The sequence below is a fragment of the Amblyomma mixtum genome, chromosome 3 (assembly GCF_055824585.1).
Source record: "Amblyomma mixtum isolate Tamu chromosome 3, ASM5582458v1, whole genome shotgun sequence".
Classification (NCBI taxonomy): Eukaryota; Metazoa; Arthropoda; class Arachnida; order Ixodida; family Ixodidae; genus Amblyomma; species Amblyomma mixtum.
The window spans coordinates 108,807,122-108,829,200 of NC_143014.1; the positions used below are offsets into that span (position 1 = coordinate 108,807,122).

Sequence of the window (22,079 nt, forward strand, 5' to 3'; positions counted from 1 at the left end):
CATTGTTCAAAAAGCTCTATATATACCAGATTAATTTAATTCAAAGTGACAAATCAATGCATCAGTAGTAATGTGCACTCCCCACATATCAGCACCTTAACCACATAAGCCATGCCAACTACCTTACCTCAATATGGCAGATTTTGAAAAGTGTTGAATTATGTTGAGGAAGCTAGGGCATGGGGTACAGGCTGCTGAATGTACAGCTGTCGCATAGCGTAGTGACGCGACATATGATAGTTTGAAATAGGGCGGAAAAAAATCACTTGGGACAAACATGGGCAAGTACCGAAAAACAGTGTGTTTTCAGGTATGTGTCCGTGCAAATCTCTGCACTTCGAGTCGGCAGGCACGTTGTTCAGCTCAATGCCGTCGTCGTTTCGGTTTCCATTACCCATATTACCGGTCCCGGTAACTAACGTGGCTGACCCACTGAACAGTGATATGCTTTTAATTACTGTCGCCAGACTGTAGGGCTGTGGTTGAGAGAAAACGACGTTGAGACTGGAAAAAGACTGATTGTAAAACATTTTATTTGCCGGAAAGAGCTTGCTAAGAGGTCGCATTAAGTGGTCGAGAGTACATAGCCCTCGACAACTTTGTCAGCCCACTCCACCGCCAAAACTTGCGTTCTTCGGTCAGAGCTAGCCAGTACGGTCTCCCACCGCTCAAGAGAAGGAGCTGTAACTAGATCACCCGGAGGTGGCTCTATTTTGCAGTCCCACAGGATGTGATTATAGATGGCTCGTTGGCCACAGTCTTTACAGTTTGAGTTGTAAAGATCTGGATAAATGTGCGCGAGGAGTGGTAGGGTGCGTATCGATCTCGTCTGTAGACGACGCCACGTAACCTCTTGTTCTTTTGTCAGGCTTTTGTCCGGAGGGGGGAAAATTCTCCTCTCTAGTTTAAAATGATAGGCGAGATCATGATATGTGATCATAGAGTCCTTCGTGAAATTCAGGGAGCCAGATTCATCCACTGCCCGGTTGACGAAACCTCGGGCTTTATTGTGGGCTGCCTCATTCTCCGGATTCCCCGAATGGGCTGGGACCCATATCAGTTCAGAATAATTTGGCGAGAGTTTGGTTGCTTTAAGGATTCTAAGGAAGGTGGGTGTTTGCAATTCGGCCTTTTGCGAATTTATTGATACCCATTTTGGAGTCGCTGAGGATGATGCTCGCTTGGGTATGCGCTAGGGCGAGGGCTATAACCGTCTCTTCTGCCGTTTCAGAGAATTTCGTTCTGATTGTTGCCGAGACGATGTTCGTATGTTTGTATTCTACCCAGCAAACCAAAAACCTCTCAGAGACGTCTAGCTAGACGTCTCTGAGAGGTTTTTGGTTTTCTGGGTACCGCATCTACATAAAGTGTTCCAGCGCACTGTCCGTATTTAGTATGTAAGGCTTTGGCTCGTGCTTGTCTTCTAGGGTGCATGTTTTTGGAGAGTGGTTTGAAGTCTACTTTGGCATCTGTATTCGTAGGTTGAAAGTTAATGCCAGCCTAGTTATGCCGTAACCAAGGCGCGACTTTTCGAACATTTTCCAGTCCATCTTGCCAGTCTTTTTCCAAGCCTGGTAAGGATACTCCTGCCAAATGGCTCAAACAGCGAGATTAGCCAATTCTAGAACTGGCAGGAGTTGAGCCAAATGGCTCAAACAGCGACACGAGTATTCTTACCAGGTTTGGAAAAAGACTGGCAAGATGGACTGGAAAATGTTCGAAAAGTCGCGCCTTGGTTACGGCATAACTAGGCTGGCATTACGGTGGCAGTTGGCTAAGATAACTTGGTTTTCTCTGAATTTGAGCAATCGACGCATGGTCGGCGTTATTTTTACTCAATTACATCTGATCCGAGTAACTAAATCCAAGCCGAGCCATTATTTCGATCTTTAAATAGAGTTAAGTTAAGTCTTTCAGAACAGAATCGGAGTCAGACAATCTCCAAACACCCTCTTGCTACTGACACAAATGACGCCAACGATCTAAACACGTTGGCAGAAAATGCCAAGTTGAGCAGACACATAGATTAATCCGTCGCCTTCGGTTTCAGAACGTTTCTCTGCAATGTTACCTTAGCAATGTGGCCGAACGAGCCAAACGCAGCAGATACGCTGGAGAGCAATCGTTAGCGACACCACTTTTAAAGCGTTGGTTGCTGCCATGGTTGCACCAAAGCTCGGACGCTTGGGTACTACTTTCGAATACTCTGATGGCTGCGCGAGCTGAGACGCGTGTGTTGTGACGTCTTGGCACGTTCTTCTAAAAGCCTCTAAAATGGATGTGGTTTCTGCCGTTCTGAGATCATTCAGTAACCTGATTGATTGTTGCATAGCTGTTGTCTGTTGGTTATTGCGAATCAACGAACATCTTGGAAGCGCTATCCTCAGTGCCTGCGTCTCCGCGTTACCTGTGGCTCAGCTTCTCTGGGATGGTTTGTGTGTGGCCTGGACAGAACTAATCCTCTTCATGGAAGACATCGTTTCCTTGGTGTCTGCTGCAGTAAACATCGTTGACGTGCTTGTCAAAGGCAGCGCTGACTGCGTGGCCGGTGTGTTCTCTGGCCTGCTTTTTGTCGCAGCGTTCCTCAAGACAGCATTTGTGAACGGATGCAGCACTGCGTTCTTCTCTGCGTCCCAGGCTGTACAGTCATGCGGAACCTTCTTTGCCTTTGTGATCAGGTCAGCACTATTTTTGGTGAAGATACTGCCATGCATAGTACTGGAACTTGCGGATTATTTGTACCTCGGTGTGTATGAAGTCGCTGTTTGCATTGCGGCGGTGTTTGACTTTGTGGAAAGTGCTTTCATCACCATGGCTTGTTCTTTGTGGAACTTTCTTTTTGGACAGCCGGAAGACGTGTACGCAGGATTGCTCATCTTGTTTCTCAGTGCACTCCTTGTGCGAGTGTGGGTCCGTACACAAGCTCATCGCATCCTGTGGCAGGGCGTTCTGCGTGTTGTGGACACCGTGTGTGCCCGAAGGCCCCGTCGTGCGCAGCGGCGCAGCGGCAGAAATGGAACACCACCACTTCCTCCGTTTAGCATGACCCTGAGAAGCAGCGGCAACATGCGGAGAGACAGGATGAGGCGCATTGAGGAGGAACTTGAGGAGGAACGGAAGAAACAGATTTGTGTTGTATGCTTGATCCGGCAGCGTTCTGTGCTGTTTCTCCCCTGCCGCCATTTTGCTCTGTGTGACGAGTGCTTGGGAGTATTGGTTGCGCAACAAACGGAGAGATGCCCGGTGTGCCGTCAGGTAATTTATGAAATACATCAAGTGTACACCTGAGGAAAAACAAAAGGGCCTATGTATCTGACAGCTTGTTAGATATATATTTTTTTTGCCTGTGTTCAAAATTTGTGTAGTATGCAAAGTGTACACATACCATGAGTGGACTAATGGTCTTTGAAATGTGTCACTTTAAACTCGGCTTGCAATATGAAACTCCTGATTTTTGTTCATTGGCAGGCAGTCAATTGCAAAGCTTTAAGCAGTTTGCCAAGTGGGAGCACAAGAGCATGCTCCTGGCATTTGTGTTCAATAAAATGCATTTTCTCCTGTATTGTACAAATATTTTGAAGTGTTCAGTATTTTGGTGCAGGTAGCCCTTAATACAGTGTTTAAGAACCACTGCCATTTTACTATGATGTAAGTAACTTCATTCTTGCAAATAGGTGCATTTTTCTCTAAAAATTCACACTGTCACAGAATTGAAATTTCTGTTTAAGTGTTATGCTTTCTTTGTTGCCAGTGCAGTTCTTTCATTGGCATGGCTTTCAAAAAGGCTGTGACCATCTCGTGTAATTCATTCCATCAACCTAATAAGATCCATTGTCAGTGAATAGTTCCAAAATTAGAGCCTGAAATGAAGTTGTAAGAAGTCCGGCTTCAGAAAATAAAGTATTTTACGGTATGCCAAAGTTTTTGGTGCAAATGTTATTCAGTTGTCAGCATTTTTGGGGAAATAGTGATTCAGTTTGTGCACTTTTTCTTTTAGCCTGCCTGCTTATGGATATCTTATCTGTTTTATGCTGCATGAGCTTTGCCCTCTGCTTAGGAGGCTCTTGTGGTCCCGGAGATCACAAGAGCCTCCTCCTTGCAGCAGTCCTCACTCCACATCAGCTGAAACAAAAGTGGTCGTTGAAACTATTCTTCAACCTTACTAAACCAACAGCATCACAGTTTGCAAGGGCATCCAGAGCACCCTCGGGACATATCTGCCCTCAACTGCCTTCACTAGCACTCCCACCTGCACGTCCTTCTGGAATGGGCCCAGGTCACCAGGGAATAAAAGGGACCGAACAAGCTCACGCTCTCGCTCATGCCATGTTTCTGAGCAGCTCTCTTCATGGGCCTGAAAATATTGCAGCCCCAAGGACTAGCAAGCCATGCACCGCAAATCCAGAAGACACCCAAATAACAACTGCATTTCTACTGCCACCTCCTTGCTCCACTTCCCCCGCACACTTCACTCACCGCGAAACTAATTCCCTACCCTGTGACCTCTTCAACCTGCAGATACTCAACTGCCCTGGCCGGCCCCGCTGTCACTTGTATTGCACCTGCCCTGGCAATAGAATCGTGCCTCGTTAATATGGACATTTTGGTTACCAAGCAAAAGCGTCCATAAAGCGATTCATCCGTAATAATGAATCATGAAGAAAAAAAATGTTCTAAGCAAACGATTTATGATTACAGGCTGCTTCTCGGCATGCTGGCGGGCAGTGACATGGAATCGGGCAATAATGGAAGCTACAGGTTATTCTTTGGGTTGTCAGTATCTTTAAAATCATGCGGTGCAGGTTTTAGCATGTTTGGAATCCCTTGTGATCCAAGAGATGTGTTATGTCACCTCTTGGTATGACGAAGTATCTCCTACTGCGACTGTTCACATTCCAAGAACTCTGTACTTGCTCGGCTGACAGCTGCCGAATGTGGTTTTCAATGTAGCGCGCAGGTGTAATTTTTTTCAGAGCCATTCATGCAATACAGCAAATAGCAAGCCATGTCAACCAGGCACCTTGCCACTGTAAAGCATGAACCACACACACGCAAAAGGGCCCTTACTACTGCATTTGCACTTTCACACTGTCTTTCGCTGGTCTGGCCAATATTATTTTTTTCTTTTTATCTGCCCACACTACTTTGTCTTTCGCTGGTGTTCTGCACTCAAAATACAAGGGCCGGAACATCTGGTAGAGGCACCTGGGATTTGTTTTCATCACTGTCCATATTAATGGGACCAAAGTACATGGGTCCAAATGGGCTTTATGCATTTTCATTCTGTTCATTGTCCTTACAGTGAATTTCCATATTAATGAGGCATAAATGCACTGAGAAAGTTTGGTCACCAGAAAAACTGTCCATAATTCCAGTCGTCCATATTAACGGGGGTTGTAATAATGGGGCATGAGTGTACGACATACCTATAATGGGCCTGTCTATGCACCACTCAGCCACCACCCTACCTCCCATGCAAATTCTTACCCTCCCATGTACCCCACTCCTGGGATAGCTGGGAAGCTCCTCCTGCTGCACTCTGCCCAACAGCTATGGCCGGTCTTGGTGGTCTACATCACTGATGGGCTGGGTATCCACCACCCCAGTAAGCTGCAGCCTGAGCCCACTTACCTGAGCACTTGGACTTGGAGGGACCTGGACTTGGGATATGTAAGAATATTTTCTCTCACTGCCTCTTGTGGGCACAACTTTAATGTTGAGTGTCCATGCTGCAGTTAAAACTGGAGACTGATTTTCCTGTTATTTCTTACTACAAATTTGAATGTGAAATTTTCATGCACTTGGAGTTGTCATGATTTATGCACTTGCCTGCTGAGAAAGTGAACTGTGTAGGCGATTTGCACACATTGCGTGATTGGACTAGGCACACATGACTCAAGGCTAGGGTGCAACAAAAGGATTGCTTGATTAGATGAATGCTTATTATTGTGCCAATTTATATGTCCAGGTCTGAAGCTTAATTCTTTTCACTGAACCACTATGCAAACATTTCATTTCATTTTAATACCTTAAAGACCCACTGGGGGTATTACATAAGGGGTGGGTACAAACAGTCAATTGAACAAGTGTTATGTTGAAAAATGGTTGGTAACAGCTTCGGCTGTTACCTTCTACTGTTTATGGAAGTCTGTCAAATCACTGTATATTTCATGACAACAAAATATTCCGTTTCCTTGCACTTTGCAATTATACTTCAACTGAAGCTGTGTTACGCAGTTTGAAGTGTGCAATTGCTTGTTGATGAAATATTTTGTTCAGCTTGCTGTGGTTTTTATTCTGTTTAGCACAGTACTAGCAACAAAGTTATGGTATTTAAATTAAATTGGTGTGGGGACTGACTTTTGATTGCTTTTGCTTTCCAACTGCAAGACCTACAACATTTGTTGTTTTCTTAACTATAGCTGATGTGTTAAAGTGCCAGTAGTATAGACCGCGAAAAAAAATGGATATTTGCAAATACAAAGTAATGATAAAAAACAAGATGGATGCCAAGGCAACGAAGACAGATATATCGAATTATTTCCAATTCTTTTTTTAATTTACAAGAAATAGCTGCTGTCCAATCCCAGTAAGGAATAATTAATGTGTCAGCTGACATTGAGGGAAGATAAGTCAACTTACTTTCTGAAAGCAATATTGAAGGAACCACCGCCGTGCTGGCTCGGTGGTTATGGTGCTCGGCTACTTACCCGAAGGACACGGGTTGGATACCGACCGTGGTAGTTGCATTTCGATGGAGGCGAAATGCTAAAGGCCCATGTACTGTGCAATGACAGAGGACGATAAAGAACCCCAGGTGGTTGAAATTTCTGGAACCCTCCACTACAGCGTCCCTCATTGCCATAGTCGCTTTGGGACGATAAATACCATAAACCAAACGAAACCGTCAGATAGGAAGTGGTCTGCAGCTCAAGCTATATTTATTGCTTCTGTGATCTTGCATGTTATTTGGTTGTTTTGACTAATAAAGCACATTGCATACGTTGAACTGAGCAGCGCAAACAGAATTGTGATAGTCGTCACTCAGTTCACATTATAGTTGCATATCCTGAAATATTCATTTACACATCTGCCATTTTAACCTGCGTAACTTCTCCCACAATTCAGTGGCTCCCTGTAGACCCCTTCTGTACATTGCGCTAACACTGCTTACTGTTAATTGGCTCTGCTTGTAACTACCGGTGTGCTCTTTTTTTTCTAACAAGCTCAAATTTTTTTAGGCCAGAAAACACCGTACTTAATTAACTGACTGACCAGTCTTGTTGGAGTTATGGGAAAACTTATGCAAGTCAGGAATAACTCCAACTTTTGTATCATTCATTTTTGTGTTAGTTCTTTTTTAAGTAATTCATTCTCATGTTGGGTAAAAATTAAAAAGCGTCCTTTTGTTTCTAACAAGTCCTTTGGCTATAGGCACCTACATATGCTTTGCAGGTAATGTGCATTGCTCTTATCTGCAAACAGAGAATGTTGTCAATTGTATGGGGCAAATTTCTTCAGTCCATTTGTACAACTTGAAAGATCTATATTGTGCCCCACGAGTTTGGAGCGCACTGCAATGAACGCTAAAGATACTTATCCATCCTAGGAAGGAACACCCAACGTATGGGACCTTTAGTAAATGTAAGCCTGATGTTAAGGAAATGTATGCCACTTTACCCAGGAACCTCCTGCATCTCAAGTGGTGATAAACAATCGGCAGAGAATCTGAAGTGTACTGCTCTTGAATACTTACACCCATACCTGTAGTGGCTTGTAGCACTTTACTGCAGTGACAGTGCTTAGTCAAATGCACAGTTACATAACTACTGCTGCAGACATGACCTGTCATGACTCCCAGCATTCTGCATATAATGGACAATGAATGAGCCACGCTCCAACTATGTCAAAGTCAAAGTCAAATTTATTTTCAACATCAAACGTCCGCTAGACAGGTGTGATGTTGAGGGGGGGGCAAGCAAAAAGCCTGAAAAAGGCTTGACAGGGCCTGCACCCCGTTGCAGATGGCGGAGCGACGCAGAAACCGACATGATAAGAAAAGAAAGGCAAGTACATTCTTATTTCATGTACAACAAAAAGAAGAAACAAAGATACATCAAGGCAGGAATTACAGTGCAAGTAGCAAAGATACAAGAAAGGCGAAAAATACAAAAATACAAGATACAAAAATACAATACAAAAAATACGATGCAAAAACACAAGATCCAAGAAAGGCGAAAAAGACTAGTTACAAGGCAAGGAATAGCTAGGAAATTTGAAAAACTCACAAAAAATAGATAGAAATAAAAATCACAGAAGTGTGGTAAGAAGTTTCAGAGCACATTGATTACGAGTGAGCGATATGGGCAGCATTTAATACACTTGGTAAGGTGTAGCGCAGCATCTGACGACCGTAATTGGTTTGTGTATATGGTAACTGCCATTGTTCTGTGCTCCTTGTGTTATAAGCAGCGTGCCGTAATTTAATTTCTGCAAGTTCCTTGAGATAGAAATCATTATTTTTCATCGAGGTCTGATAGCGTGATGCAAGCACTGAATTATAAAGATCTGGTAATGAGATTAGGTTCAAGCTTTCAAAAATGGGCTTGGTGTGGGCATCATAAGCAGCATTTGAAATTATGCGCACAGCTTTCTTTTGCAACCTGTGTATTTTAGCAAGGTTAGTAGCAGTTGTGGTGCCCCAGACTAGGTAACAATATCTTAAAGTTGAAAAAAAGAGGCTATGATAAAGCAATAATTTTATGTTTGGGGGCAAAAGAAATCGCAGGCGCGATAACATCCCAACACTAAGAGATAATTTAGAGCAGGTCGTTTGAACGTGATCGTCCCACGTCATGTTCTCTTAGAAAAGAACACCGAGACTTTTTACAATGGGCACCACTTCTATGTTAGATCCAGCTAGGCTAAGATTGAAGCTTGCGTTCATCGGCTTGTTTTTGGGGCGGAATAAGACTGCCTTCGTTTTAGAGACGTTTATAAGTAATGAGTTTACCATGCTCCAGTCCGCTAACAGCCTAAGTACATCATTGGCTTTAGATTCGATCGCAGTCAAACTAGGCCCTGGAAAGAACAAACTGGTTTCATCGGCATATATGACAAATTTAGTGTCGTCGTTAATGTTAACAATGTCATTTACATAGATATTGAATAGCAATGGCCCGAGAATACTGCCTTGTGGGACGCCACTCCCGAGACCAGAAAAATTAGATGTGTACCCGTGTATTTGTACTAGCTGCTGTCGATTATTTAAGTAACTATGCAAAAGTTTCAAGAATGTGCCGCGAAATCCGTAGTGTTCTAACTTAGTTGTGAGAGTAGTATGATTAATTCGGTCAAAAGCCTTCGAGAAATCCATAAATATTCCTAGCACGTAATATTCATGTTCGAAAGAGTCCAGGATAATTTCTTTTTGTTTTAGTAATGCTGTCTCGGTTGAACGGTGTTTAGTAAATCCAAACTGCAAGGGTGTTAGCAAGTTGTGTTTTGCCAGAAAACGGTTAATTCTATCGTGCATAAATTTTTCAATTCCCTTAGAAAGGACCGGTAGGATCGATATCGGCCTGTAGTTGGTCATATTGTTTTTGTCGCCTCCTTTATAAATAACCGACACTCTCGCCATTTGTAGGCGGGATGGGAAATGCCCTGTCGAAAAGATTAAGTTAACAGCATGTACCAACAAAGGCGCTAAGATATCAATGGCATGCTTAATTGGATGAATCTGCAAGTCGTCAGCATCAACACACCTACTGGATTTCACAGACAAGAACACTTCTTTGACTTCAGGCACAGTAACCGGGAACAAAAATGCACTTTCTCGCATTCTGTTTTTCAGATATCGTGTACAATTCGGGTCATGCTTACTGCACGCCATAGAGGCAAAAAACCTATTAAATGCTTCAGCTAGTTCGTGACCAGTAAGGATTTCTTCATTGATAGCCAACTTGACAGGACAATCACCGTGGGCTGAATGGCGATTTAAAACAGAATTCAGTCGCCTCCAGATAAGGTCAGATCGCTTGGATATGTCGTTGTTCAGCAGGTTTTCGAAATAACATTGTTTACTTCTACGCAGAAGCTTGTTCGTTCTATTTCTTTGTTTCTTGAATGATTTAAAGTCTTCAATATTTCTGGTCTTTAAGAAGCGTGCAAACAGGGAATTTTTTCCGCGAATTGCGCTGAGGTATTCGAACGTAACCCAAGGCTTGCGCGCTGATCGCGGTCGCGTTTTCGTCACGTACGGAAAACAGCTGCTGTAGGACGCTTTGATTTTTTCGACGAGATGTTCGTATGCCTCGTCAGCACCTGTGGAACAGAGCACTTCCTGCCAATCAATTTTAGATAGACAAATAGAAAAAAGGTTCATCGATCTATTGTTTATATCTCTAAATGTAGTTACACGAGCCTCTGAATCTTTTAACTCGAGTGGACGCCCACTAAGCACTACATATATTGGCAAGTGATCACTCACATGTACATCTAAAGTTCCAGAGCAAAGCAGTGTATTTTTAGAGTGCGTAATCAAAACGTCAAGCAGCGTTTACGTGTTAGACTGAATGCGAGTTGGAGTCGTAATAACATTTGTGCATGCATGAACAGTTAATAAGTTTTGAAGCTGATCCCGATGCCCAGAATGACTCAAGAAATCTATGTTTAGATCTCCACCAAGTATAAAATTGTAGTTATGGTCATTAATCCAATCCAAATGTGCGTCAAGAAACAAAAGAAACGCTTCCATGTCTCCGCCAGGTGGCCTGTATACAGTAGAAAAAATACCATATGTGCTTTGTATTACCAGAACTTCATACTCGTCTGTAATTTTTGACAGAGAGGTAACCACGTCACAGTCAAATGTGTTTTTGATTAGTAGCATAATGCCGCCACCTTTTTTATTACAGCGGTTTAAAAAGAACGTCTTATAGCCAGGTAGCTTTAACACTTCCCATTCATTGCGGTACCATGTTTCGGTGACCATTATGACATCGAAACTGAAGGTAAAACTATCAAGCAACGTTGTGATCGTGTCTTCTTTGTTTCGAGCTGATTGAGCATTGATATGTAGGCATGAAATTTGCTCCTTACTAGTGGCGACTGGTGCTATCAAAACATGCGGCGTCATGAGGCCAGTACTTGCAGCCTTATCGTTAGACATGGGTCTTTCCATGGTGAAGTAAAAATTGTAGTTCACGATTCAAGCACATCTTGCTGAAATCACAGGCAATGCGACCATAAAACAAACCACCTTTGCTGCGGTTAACCTTGAGTCTTGATAAGTTGCACATTTTGCTTTTCATATTATTGCGCTCAAATCTTCCTCTTTGTTCACGTGAATTACCGAGGCACCTTCCATCTTTCTTACCAAAATGCGCCCATTTCGGAGCCAAACATAGCGGTAACTCATTTTCTTTGCTCGAGTTTTCGTTTGCCAGAGAAGCCTTTTTAGAGCCGGTGTTAGGTTCTCGTTTAAAAAAATTTTTTCCTCTTGTTCTAAAAGTTCACTCTTTTTTTCCATCCATTTTTCCTTGGTTTCCCGCCTTACAAAGTGAACTAATATAGGAGGAGCTGTCTTGTCTTTACCTTTTATTCGGTGAACTGCCTCGATGTCGTCAGGACTGGGAACATCTAGCCCGAGTTGGCTTGCTATAGAACCAAGAGTTGCCCTCAGATCCTCATTATCATTCTGTTTCACACCATGGATCTCCAAGTTGTTTTTTCTTGAGTACAGTTCCAACCTCTCTACTGCTCCTTCTAACCGATCAATTTGTGCAGCTTTTTCAAGTATCACACTTTCCAAGTCGCTTGTTTTTTTTCTGAGATCTTTTATGTCCTCCTTTTGCAAACTGAGAGTGGCCAGTGCCTCATCATACTTAGATGAGAGCATCTGCATCGAAGTTTCTATGGCCTCAATTGTTTCACTTTGTCTGATAATGCTACTTTGTGTTGACTCGTGTTTTGCCATTTGCTCTTCTTGTCCCTGTTCTAGTCTTTCTAGGCAAAGAAGTACCAGATTCAATTTAGCCATGACGTCCGTCAGCGATGGTTCTGCGCAGTCATCGGATTTGCGATCAGATTCTGTGCTCGCCTGACTACGAGTTAACCGAGATTTGGAAGTTATGCATGTGGGACAAGACCATGCCTGCACCTTGTCGTTAGGCATGCTTTTCAAGGCAGTCTTTGAAACACCAGAGCATTTCCCAGTATGGTATCGGTTGCCACATTCATTACATGTAAGAGAAGAACAATCAGGTGTGAACGCCTTAAGACACACAAAGCAATCGACTGACATGTCGACAAAAAACACTTTTTCTTGCAGTCCGGCGGAGTGAAAAATAGAACCAGCTAAGAAAAGTTAAACAAAAGAAACCATTCTCACCTAAACAGGCAAGCAGAAACCAACGATGTTAACCGGCTCACGTGCTCCGCCGGACTGCAGATCCCGACAGCAAAGATGACGGTTTATATGCCCTGCCGCTCTCTGCAGTGCATCATGATTTGCTGTAGCAGAGGTGACGTAGTTGCTCCTTGATGACGCGTCCTGGACGTCGGGCCCGGTCCGGCGTTGCAGAAGATTTTAAAAAGGCTGCGGTGATAGCCAAGGGACGAGTCGGGGAAAAGAAAAAAACGGTAGCCAGGCAGGTCGTCCAAGGGCCCTCAGTCCATGTGTTTCCTAAACAGGCAAGCAAAAACCAACGATGTTAACCAGCTCGCGTGCTCCACCGGACTGCAGCATTTGCATCACAGTGCATGGTCTATGTATACTGTTTCGCCTAATAATGTTCAACTTTAAGATCACATGTATCTGATAACATGTCATGGATGAAGCCCCTAGTTTCCTGCGATTCCTCGAAAAATCGCAGATTTAAGTATTTATCGCGGAATTTTGCTTTGGAAGCCGAATTCTCATTTTTTGATGCAGTTGTTGTTACATGGCAGAACAATAGGTAAATGACTAATTTATCTTATTTGCATGGATACTATAACACGAGAGGGAGTTTGAGACCTCAGGAAAATTCTCAAAGAAATATTATTATGATTATAATGAAATCGCCAACCCTTCAGGTCAGCCATATAGTTGAAGGAGGATCCGCTGAAGGTCAGGTTTCTGCCAGAAAAAAGGTACGAGTTTACAAGCATGTCTGGACTTAGTCAAGAATCGCCACTCCTAGCTGCTGTGTGGCAAGTGTATCTGATAACTGCTTGAGAACAGAAGTCCAGTGACAGAGACTTCGCACAGTTCCTTTCTAAGCAAGACAAACAAGGTGAAGATTTCGACGTCCTGCCTTTCTTGGCCGGAATGGAAGAAGTGATGCCAACACTCTCTTCCACGGCTTTAAAATATTCATCTATCACAATCAACTCTGTTGATGCAGAGGGATCAATTAGTCGTTATGGAAATCTAGTTTCAAACAAGCACCGTTCTTTAAGTGAAGATAAAAGGCAAACATTACTTGATGCTGAGTTTCAACAGCCACCTTCAATTTTAAAAAAGGGGCCTCTGCAGCATGCAAAAAATAAACTTGCATGTTTCTTGCATGCTTCTTGCCGAATTTCACGGATTTATATTTCTGAATTTGTGGAATTTTTGCAGATTCTTTAGGTACGGAATTTGGAATCTTTCACCACAGAAAGTTCGGGGCCTTAGTCAGAGAGAATGGTAGAGAGAAGGCAGGCAGATGGTTCTTAACAATCACAAAGTGAACAAGGGAGCTAGAGAAGAGGAAAGCCTCAGGGTGTTGCTTTCCCTTTCCTTGTTCACTGTGTGATCAGTCAGAGAAAAGACATGCTAGAATAGAGCAAACAAGAGAGAGGGGATGAGGGGCTCGTTATAAATATGAGAGAAGCCAACAGCCACAGAAACCAAGGGACACGAGGGATTTTAATTAATTTATTTATTTTGTGCTGTTGTTCGATTTAGAATATTACTGAATATGTTATCGCTTAAAGCTAATTGATAGAAAAGCAGAAGAAAAAACAACCATATGCCGCCGGTGGGATCCGAACCCACGACCTCCGAATTACGCGTCCGGTGCTCTACCGCTGAGCTATGGTGACGGCTGTCAATTCTTCTGCTTTCGGGGGTATTTATGTTTACAAATAACGTAACCTTTAGAGTGCTCACCAGCGCCACCCACGCTCTCAAGCGGCGGACGTAGCACGTCCTGAGTTACCGCCGATGTGACGTAGAACGTCAACGAAAGGCGAGAGTGGAAGCTGTGTGAGAACCCTCTTATGCTTCCTATGGCGTCAAGGCTGCCAGAACCGAGGCCCTCGCTAAGCAATTAAGCAAACAAGAGAGGGGGGATGAGGGGCTCGTTATAAATATGAGAGAAGCCAACAGCCACAGAAACCAAGGGACACAAGCGGCGGACGTGCTACGTCCGCTGCTTGAGAGCGTGGGTGGCGCTGGTGAACACTCTAAGGGTTAGGTTATTTGTAAACATAAATACCCCCGAAAGCAGAAGAATTGACAGCCGTTGCCGTAGCTCAGCGGTAGAGCACCGGACGCGTAATTTGGAGGTCATGGGTTCGGATCCCACCGGTGGCATGTGGTTGTTTTTTCTTCTGCTTTTCTATCAATTAGCTTTAAGCGATAACATATTCAGTAATATTCTAAATCGAACAACAGCACAAAATAAATAAGTTAATTAAAAATCCCTTGTGTCCCTTGGTTTCTGTGGCTGTTGGCTTCTCTCATGCTAGAATAGAGGTGGTTTGCATGGGTTATGGATGATAATTTGGTTCCATGTTGAGTTGTTTCATTACTTCATATCATTCTTCTTAATATAGTTCCGTATTAAGGCACACTATTAAGCCCTTATTTTCATGACTGTGCATATCAGTCTAACTTTTGCTATTAAGTTATCTGTATCAGGCCCATTAGTCTTACACCAAGAAGATTACTGACCAGGGTTGGGGTTTGGGCAAGTTTTTGTCCTGTGAGGAATAATGTAATGCTTAGAAAGGTATGAATATGAAAGGCAGACACATGCATTAACTTCCGAATGACTTTATTTGTAGCAACAAAAAAAATCAGAAACATTCCCCTATGCTTTCCCTGGTTTTAGCGTCTGTTGGCTTCCTTTATTTGTAAGCTTTCAATAGGGCAAGTTACAGCCCACAGCAGCGTCATTCATCTGCTATGCACATCACCAGGAAAAACCTGCTCTGTTTTTTTTTTTCACAGCAATATAAAGAAGGAAACTGTGTCATCCTTCAGTTTTTTTGGCCGCCGCGGTGCCTCAATGTTTATGGCACTCGGCTGCTGACCCGAAAGACCCGGGTTCGATCTCGGCCACGGCGGTGGAATTTCGATGGAGGCGAAATTTTAGAGGCTCGTGTATTTTGCGATGTCAGTGCATGTTAAAGAACCCCGGGTGGTTGAAATTTCCAGAGCCCTTCACTGCGGCGTCCCTCATAGCCTGAGTCGCTTTGGGACGTTAAACACCCACGTACCAGACCTTCAGTTTTTCTGTGATCTGCGCTTCATTAATCACACATGCAAGTTGATTCCTATTTCTACTCAAGACTTTCGATTTATTAAAAACAGGAATGCAGTCACGCATCTTGCAGTGTATGGCAAGATGTTCTCCATTTACAGTTTTTACGTTATTATGTTCGCATAGCCCATTATTTCAGGCATCGCCAAGTTTAGCAAGGTCAGTGTTTGGCACAAGACAACAGTAAAGAATAAACAATGCCTTCAACACATCCTACAAATTCTGTTTTATGCTTATTGCCGCAACTTTTCATCTGTTCAGCATCTGTTTTAGCGTGACAGCCTTTATGCTCCTGTTCTGCAGGAAATCCGGCGTTGTCAGCAGTGTCTTCGGCGTTGTGAGGGAAAAAGCAGTTGGCCCACCTGTCATCCAGGCCATGTGACTTTGGGATGTCATCACAACCTGCCCACCGAATTGTGAGCTAACTGCTTACCGTGGCAGGTGGCACTTAAATTAATGATTAGTCGCGAGAGGTTGCTCAGGAGGAGCGACCTGGGTCTCACAAGCCCCGCTGGTGGCTGGGTTTGAAACAGCCAGCTGCGGGGGCAGTGGCGCATATTCCTTAACAGCTCACCACATATACTTCGCCAGGGGTAGCAATCTATATGAATGTAAAGAAGAGATTGACATATTCCGTATATATGGTCATTAACCCATTAATGCTACTGAACCTAAGTGTCTGCTCCAGTTTCTCGTGCACAGCTTTTCTGAAATGCTGCATTTTTCTTCTTCCCCCCCTAAGTGGCGAGGAGTGGGGGAGCTCGAGAATATCTAGTACACTAGCACGGGCGGGACAGAGATTGTCACGTTCATGTGCGTCAAGGAGTGACGTAGACTAACGTCGCTTTGCGCCCTCCTGCAGGCGCACAACCACAGCGGCGAGGGCAATGACGTTTTTGAAATTTAAAAGAACTGGTATGGCTATTACTTACTCGCCACGGCTGCTCAGTGGTTAGGGCGCTCAGCTACTGAGCAGGGGTTCCCGAGTTTGAACCTGGCCGCGGCGGCCGTGTTTCGATGGAGGCGAAATGCAAAAGGTGCCCGTGTGCTGTGCAATGTCAGTGCATGTTAAAGATCCCCAGGTGGTCGAAATTGGTTGGCTAGTTGGTTGGCCTCAAATAAAGATGGCACATACCCACTACGGGGGAGTGGCCAAGAGAAAGGCAGTGAATTGCAGGAAACAGAAGCATTTAGAGGGGGAAAAAATGAACAATGCAACGACAGGGAATGTTAATTAGGAAATCGAAGATGGGACTATGGCTTTATGTGCAAATTCGGATATAATGCATGTAATATGCTTCAAGTTCGCATTGACTGAGCGGGGAGGCAAAAAAAAAAAATAGGAGTCACTGCATTTCTAGAAGGAAATTATGCAAAGCAAAGCGCACAATACTCCTATTGCTTCGTCTGAGCAAAGAACCACCACTAGAAAGAACAACCACAGTGGACACAGGCAGACCCAACTGCTGAAATGGAATTTGTAGTGAGCACCTCCTCAAAAGAGGAGAAGCGGCGGCAGAACAGCAGATAGTGATCTATTGTCTCACGTTCGGCATAAAATGGGCACTATGGGGAGACCGCCAGATTAGATCTGTGGGGGTAGATGTTTAGCAGAAGAACCTGACAACGCAAACGCATGAAAGAGGCCTCCAGTCTGCACAAGTGCCAGTCTTTGCTACTCCAAGGATGCAAAAGATGCTGATATTCAGACGATGATGCAAGAGCCGAGGTAGCAAATTCATGAAATATTGTGTAGCTGCGAAACCTCATCACAGCTGTGTATGCACAGGTTGGCAGCACAGCAATAATTGCATTGCAGAGAGAGGCCTTTGAATCTGCAACCTCATTTAAGTGAAAGCCCATGTGCCCCAGTACCCAAAACAACCGTGCCGAATTTTGCTGGAGTGGGATCAGGAACTCAGAGGCGTAATGCCCAAAACTCAGTGGGTGTGGATAATGAAGTCGTGGCCTAGTGGTGTGGGCGTCCGTTTCGGCTGCGGTAGGTGGTTGGTTCAAAACCCACCGCTGGACATCCACCAGTGATAATGGATACAAGCCACCTCGGCCCGGCGCGCGGCTTCCTCAGGGGTGTGTGCTTAGAGGAGGCTCCACAAACCCTACTGCACCCTTTCGGGGGCAAACCCAGTTTCGAACACTCAGTCTGCAAAAAGTGGTTCGTGTTTTACTGCAAAGTGAAAAGTTCAACTCAATCTCGTATGCTCTAACCAGCACGTCTCAACAGACGTATAGGTTCAACACTACTGTAAGCGATCCTTCGTTCCGAAGAGAAAACTTCAGGGCACCACAGTGGTCTTGGACAAGTCCGGTTTTTCTGGCTGTCTGACTTTGCGAGAAAAAAAGGGTCACAAGTTGGCTTCTACTGCACGAGACGGATTTAGGGTTGCTTTACGGCGGAACAAATCACTGGCCCGTCAATGCAATGTTTTTGGTTGAAGACCCTTTTCCCAAGCATTTCACCCCAGAAAAGCCGAGCACCAGGTCAAGGGAAGTCTTGTACCCATTAGAAAACCGGTGGGTCCCCAGTGGCACTGGGAATGAAACCCAGCACCTCCCAAATGCGAGGCGGATGCTCTACCATAAGGCCACCACTTCGGTAAGAAGTTTTCGGTCTGTCAAAAGAGTTTCCCCCAGCCATACATGGAGTAGGCCAGGGCCAGACCACTTCCCAAGTGCAAGTCTCTTTAAGGTTAGTGGACCCCCTCACCAGAGACTGCTCTTGTACCAATTTAAGTTTGGTCATCCTCTGGCTTGAAAGCCCTCCCAGCGAGCTTGGTGGACCGGTCAACTGCTGCCACCTTGTCGGTCATGTGTGGGTCCAACCCATGAGCTTTGGACAGGCGGGGTTGCTACTCCCGTGGTGCACTTCCATGTTGCGCACCCCTGCCAGACGCCGGGGCACCCTTCACTTCGGGTAGTCTCTTCGTGCCGCGCTGCAAGCGTGAGCCCGATTCACCAGCTCTTATAAATCATCTTGGATTTGACGCCGGCCCTGGTGTACTAAGTCAGCACCTACCGCCTACGTATCGGGAGCGCGAGTGTGGGCTTTATCCCACACCCTGTTATGGTCTCACAGCAGTACTACTCCCAGACTCTCAAAGCAGTTCCGCTTTCGCTTCATCCTCGCTCTCTTGGCCTACTGAGACGCCTGAAGGCCTAAGCATTTCCCGGAGATGGCCCTGGTTATCCGGAGGGGGAATGAGAACAGACCCAAGCAGCACTCGCGAGTAATCTTAGGGCTCGGGTTACACAGGGACGCCCCTACCCCTGATGTCTTTAGTCAGCGGGGATTTCCCTGCAGCGAATCAGCTTGCGACTTAGCCACAGCAGCCTATCCTTAGGATGCCATGGCGTATAAACTCTCTCGCTTTGGGTCCCGGGAAAGGGTCACCACCAGCCTTTTCCAGGCTCATCATTAGCATCGCCTCCTATTCACTGGATTACTGGAGTGCGCAACTACTCCCAGCGTTACACCTAGGGCCTTCATCTCAGCACCGCGCTAGGTGACAGGAGGACGGGACACCTCCCAGTGTTAGTCGTCCTGGGAGAAAACCATGACTTCGGAAACGGTAATTTTCAAGTCGCTGCAGCACCTCTTTCTTCCTTACTTTCTTTTCCTTTTTTTCTTTTGTGATATCTGTTTCTCAAATCAGCGTCGGCACTATGGCGGACGCAGTTTTGCGCCGCACGCCTCTTTTCTTTCTTTCTTTCTTTCTTTCTTTCTTTCTTTCTTTCTTTCTTTCTTTCTTTCTTTCTTTCTTTCTTTCTTTCCTTCTTTCTTTCTTTCTTCCTCTCTTCCTTTCTTTTCCTCTTTTCTCTGTTTCCTTTCTTTCTTCTGGCTTAGTGGTTATGGTGCTCGGCTGCTGACCCAAAAGACACGGGTTCGATCCCGGCCGTGGCGGTTGAATTTTGATGGAGGCAAAACTCTAGAGGCCCGTGTAAGGACCCCAGGTAGTCTAAATTTCTGGAGCCCTTCACAACGGCGTCTCTCATAGCCTGAGTTGCTTTGGGACGTTAAACCCCAATAAACCAACCAATAAACCAAATTTTTCCTTTCATGTTTTCTGCTTTCAAATGATGCCGTGGTATTCGCCTGCTGTTAACCGAACGATGGCTGTGATATTTCAACTTAAGTTCATGCGAGGCACAAAATAAACGGCAATCTAACTGCTTATCCGGCTTATTTGTCATTTGTTGTAATTTTAATAGCTCTTGAGGCAGGCTGGTTTAAGTGCTGTAGAGAGTTAAAGCTACGTATCAGCATTTATATTGCTGTTTTAACTTGACATCACAGCCAGTTCGGTCGATGAAACCGAAACATTGTGAGAGAAGCAATTCAATTATAAATTATATAGTAGTTGTTGGCGAATGCCACGCAGTGATCCATGTGTCCTAGTATATAATGCATAATTTTGAAGAAGAAAACATTTAATAAAATTGTCTGTAGTCCTTTAGCCTCTTTTCTAGTGAACATCATTCACCTGTTTTTTAATGTCCGCCAATGCTGGTATTAATATTACTATGCCACTCATGATGCCGCTGAAAGCTTCTCTTTACCCATGTCTTTACCTGAAAAACCCTTTTTGAAGCGAAAGCTTCACTACAGGAACTCGTGCTTCGATCTCCGTGTGCCTAGTTTTTACCTTCAAGTGACCTTGAGCTTCGAAAGCAAAAGGAAGGCGCATAACTGGCCCCCTGGGACAGTGGACACCTTAGTCGTGCTTTAAGCTACGAAACCAATGGAGCGGGAGCTTGGAAAGCAAAGGAAAGGTGCATAACTGCCCTCTTGGAACAGTGGTCAGTCGTGCTTTCAGCTACGTGGTGGTAGTGACACATGTGCGTTGCATTCATCTGCATTGACAACGTTGTGGCAGAAACGCGGCACTGAAGCCATAGGCCGTTGGAGTTCATTGTGTTCATTGGCATTAGCGTTGACAACGTTTTACACTCCGATGATTTTAAAGAAAGGAAGAGTGCATAACTGAGTGAATCGCGCTTATAGGTACACGGGGTGATGAGAGAGAGATGTGGGATGCATGCGTTAGCACTGACAATGTTGTGGCAGACAAGTGGCACTGCAGCAATAGGCCACAGCTTTCATTGGGTCAGCAAACTCTATCAATCAACCACTAACTGCCACCTGCCAGGGTGGCAGGGTGGGTGCACTGCCTATCCAGTGCCCGGAACGCACTCAGCGTTACAGATGCCAAGCCGCTTATAGTTGCCTGATACGCCATAGCTCTCACTCTCTAGCCAGGTTCAGCAATAGTTGAACCGCCGCTAATTTTTTTTTTTAGTTAATGGCCGGCTTACCTGAAATACCTGGTATAATAACAACATAAAAGGTGTGAACGAATGACACCTCGCCATGCACTGCAAATCATGTGGCTGCATTCCTGCTTTCAGTAAATGTAAGGTCATGAGCAAAAATAGTATCAGCTTACACACAAGACTATTAAAGCTGGGAACATGGAAAATCTGAATGGTGACAAAGTTTTCTTCTTGATATTGCTGTAACAAGAAGGTCTGGCTTGGTGGTCTGCATAGCAGATAAGCGATACTGTAGACTGTGATGTCTGTGTGGAAGGCTTCTTGACAATTTTTTTTATGCTGCCTTAAGGAAGCGCATGCATGTTAGGAATAATGTCAATTGGAATAGTAGTTAGAATATTTCTGTCGTGCAAATTAATAAGTCATCTGTAATGCGATACCAGTCTTGCGATATCTAAAGAGAAACATATGCGGCCTGCAAATAACAGAATGAAATGAATAAACAATTTTTGACCTCGGCTGTCTGATGTCTGGTCATTTGTTTTGGATCAAGTAGATGCAAGGTGGGTATAGTGCTTGTCCCTTGGCTGTGTGCGTTCACAAATATTCCTCAGATGTTCACAAATGCTAAGCCACATCATGGGTGTTTCAAAATGCTTCTGCAAAGCTCCACTAAATACTTTGAACGTTCAGTGCAGTTTGATTCGCCTCAGATGGGCATTTTGCAGTGCACAGTAGTAGATTCAGAGTTGGTGACAAATGGGTGTGCTTATAATGTCAGTAGTGAAAAATTATTTCTAGCACGGCGTTCACAACTCTCCACTAACTAGGCGACCCCTTATTCTCTACATCTTTGCAACCTCCTTCACCCATCCCTTCATAGCGCGGTCCATGTTAAGTCATTTGCTTCCTTCATAACCAGAGCCAGTTGTGAACCTACCATGGAGGAAAAAAAAAAAAACTGAGGAGAGAACATCCAGCGACAGCCTTGAAAAAGTAAAAATTTAAGTGCAACGCTTTGGTGCTTTGTTCCTTTGGTGTCGCAACTAGCGGCATTTGAAGCGCCGCCTGCTTCAGTGACCATCATATCCAGGAGCATGAGGTGAAGAAAAAGGTGGCGTATTTTATCGTATTTTATCGTGCAACTGTGGCTCAGAGAAGACGACGTTTCGTCAAGCTAGCGCGTCCACTCGCACTATTTTTAGAAACATTCCAGGAATGAGTGCTCCTGCCTGTGATTATCTGTAAAGATGTGAGCAAACAAAAACACCTAGG

The 22,079-nt window shown here is 44.5% G+C and overlaps 2 protein-coding genes across 2 annotated transcripts; both read left to right on the plus strand.

The window, feature by feature from the left end:
* Positions 1-1,916: 1,916 nt before the first annotated feature.
* Positions 1,917-21,274, plus strand: LOC149351321 (uncharacterized). The gene is made up of 4 exons (XM_089580655.1): positions 1,917-2,188; positions 5,516-5,670; positions 15,819-15,931; positions 18,919-21,274. The coding sequence occupies exons 1-4, from the start codon at positions 2,161-2,163 to the stop codon at positions 18,950-18,952; spliced, it is 330 nt and encodes a 109-aa protein (XP_089436781.1). The 5' UTR covers positions 1,917-2,160; the 3' UTR covers positions 18,953-21,274.
* LOC149351322 (uncharacterized) lies at positions 2,162-3,913 on the plus strand. Its single transcript, XM_089580653.1, has one exon. It carries the CDS (start codon positions 2,275-2,277, stop codon positions 3,286-3,288), a length of 1,014 nt encoding a protein of 337 aa, XP_089436779.1. The 5' UTR covers positions 2,162-2,274; the 3' UTR covers positions 3,289-3,913.
* Positions 21,275-22,079: the final 805 nt, after the last annotated feature.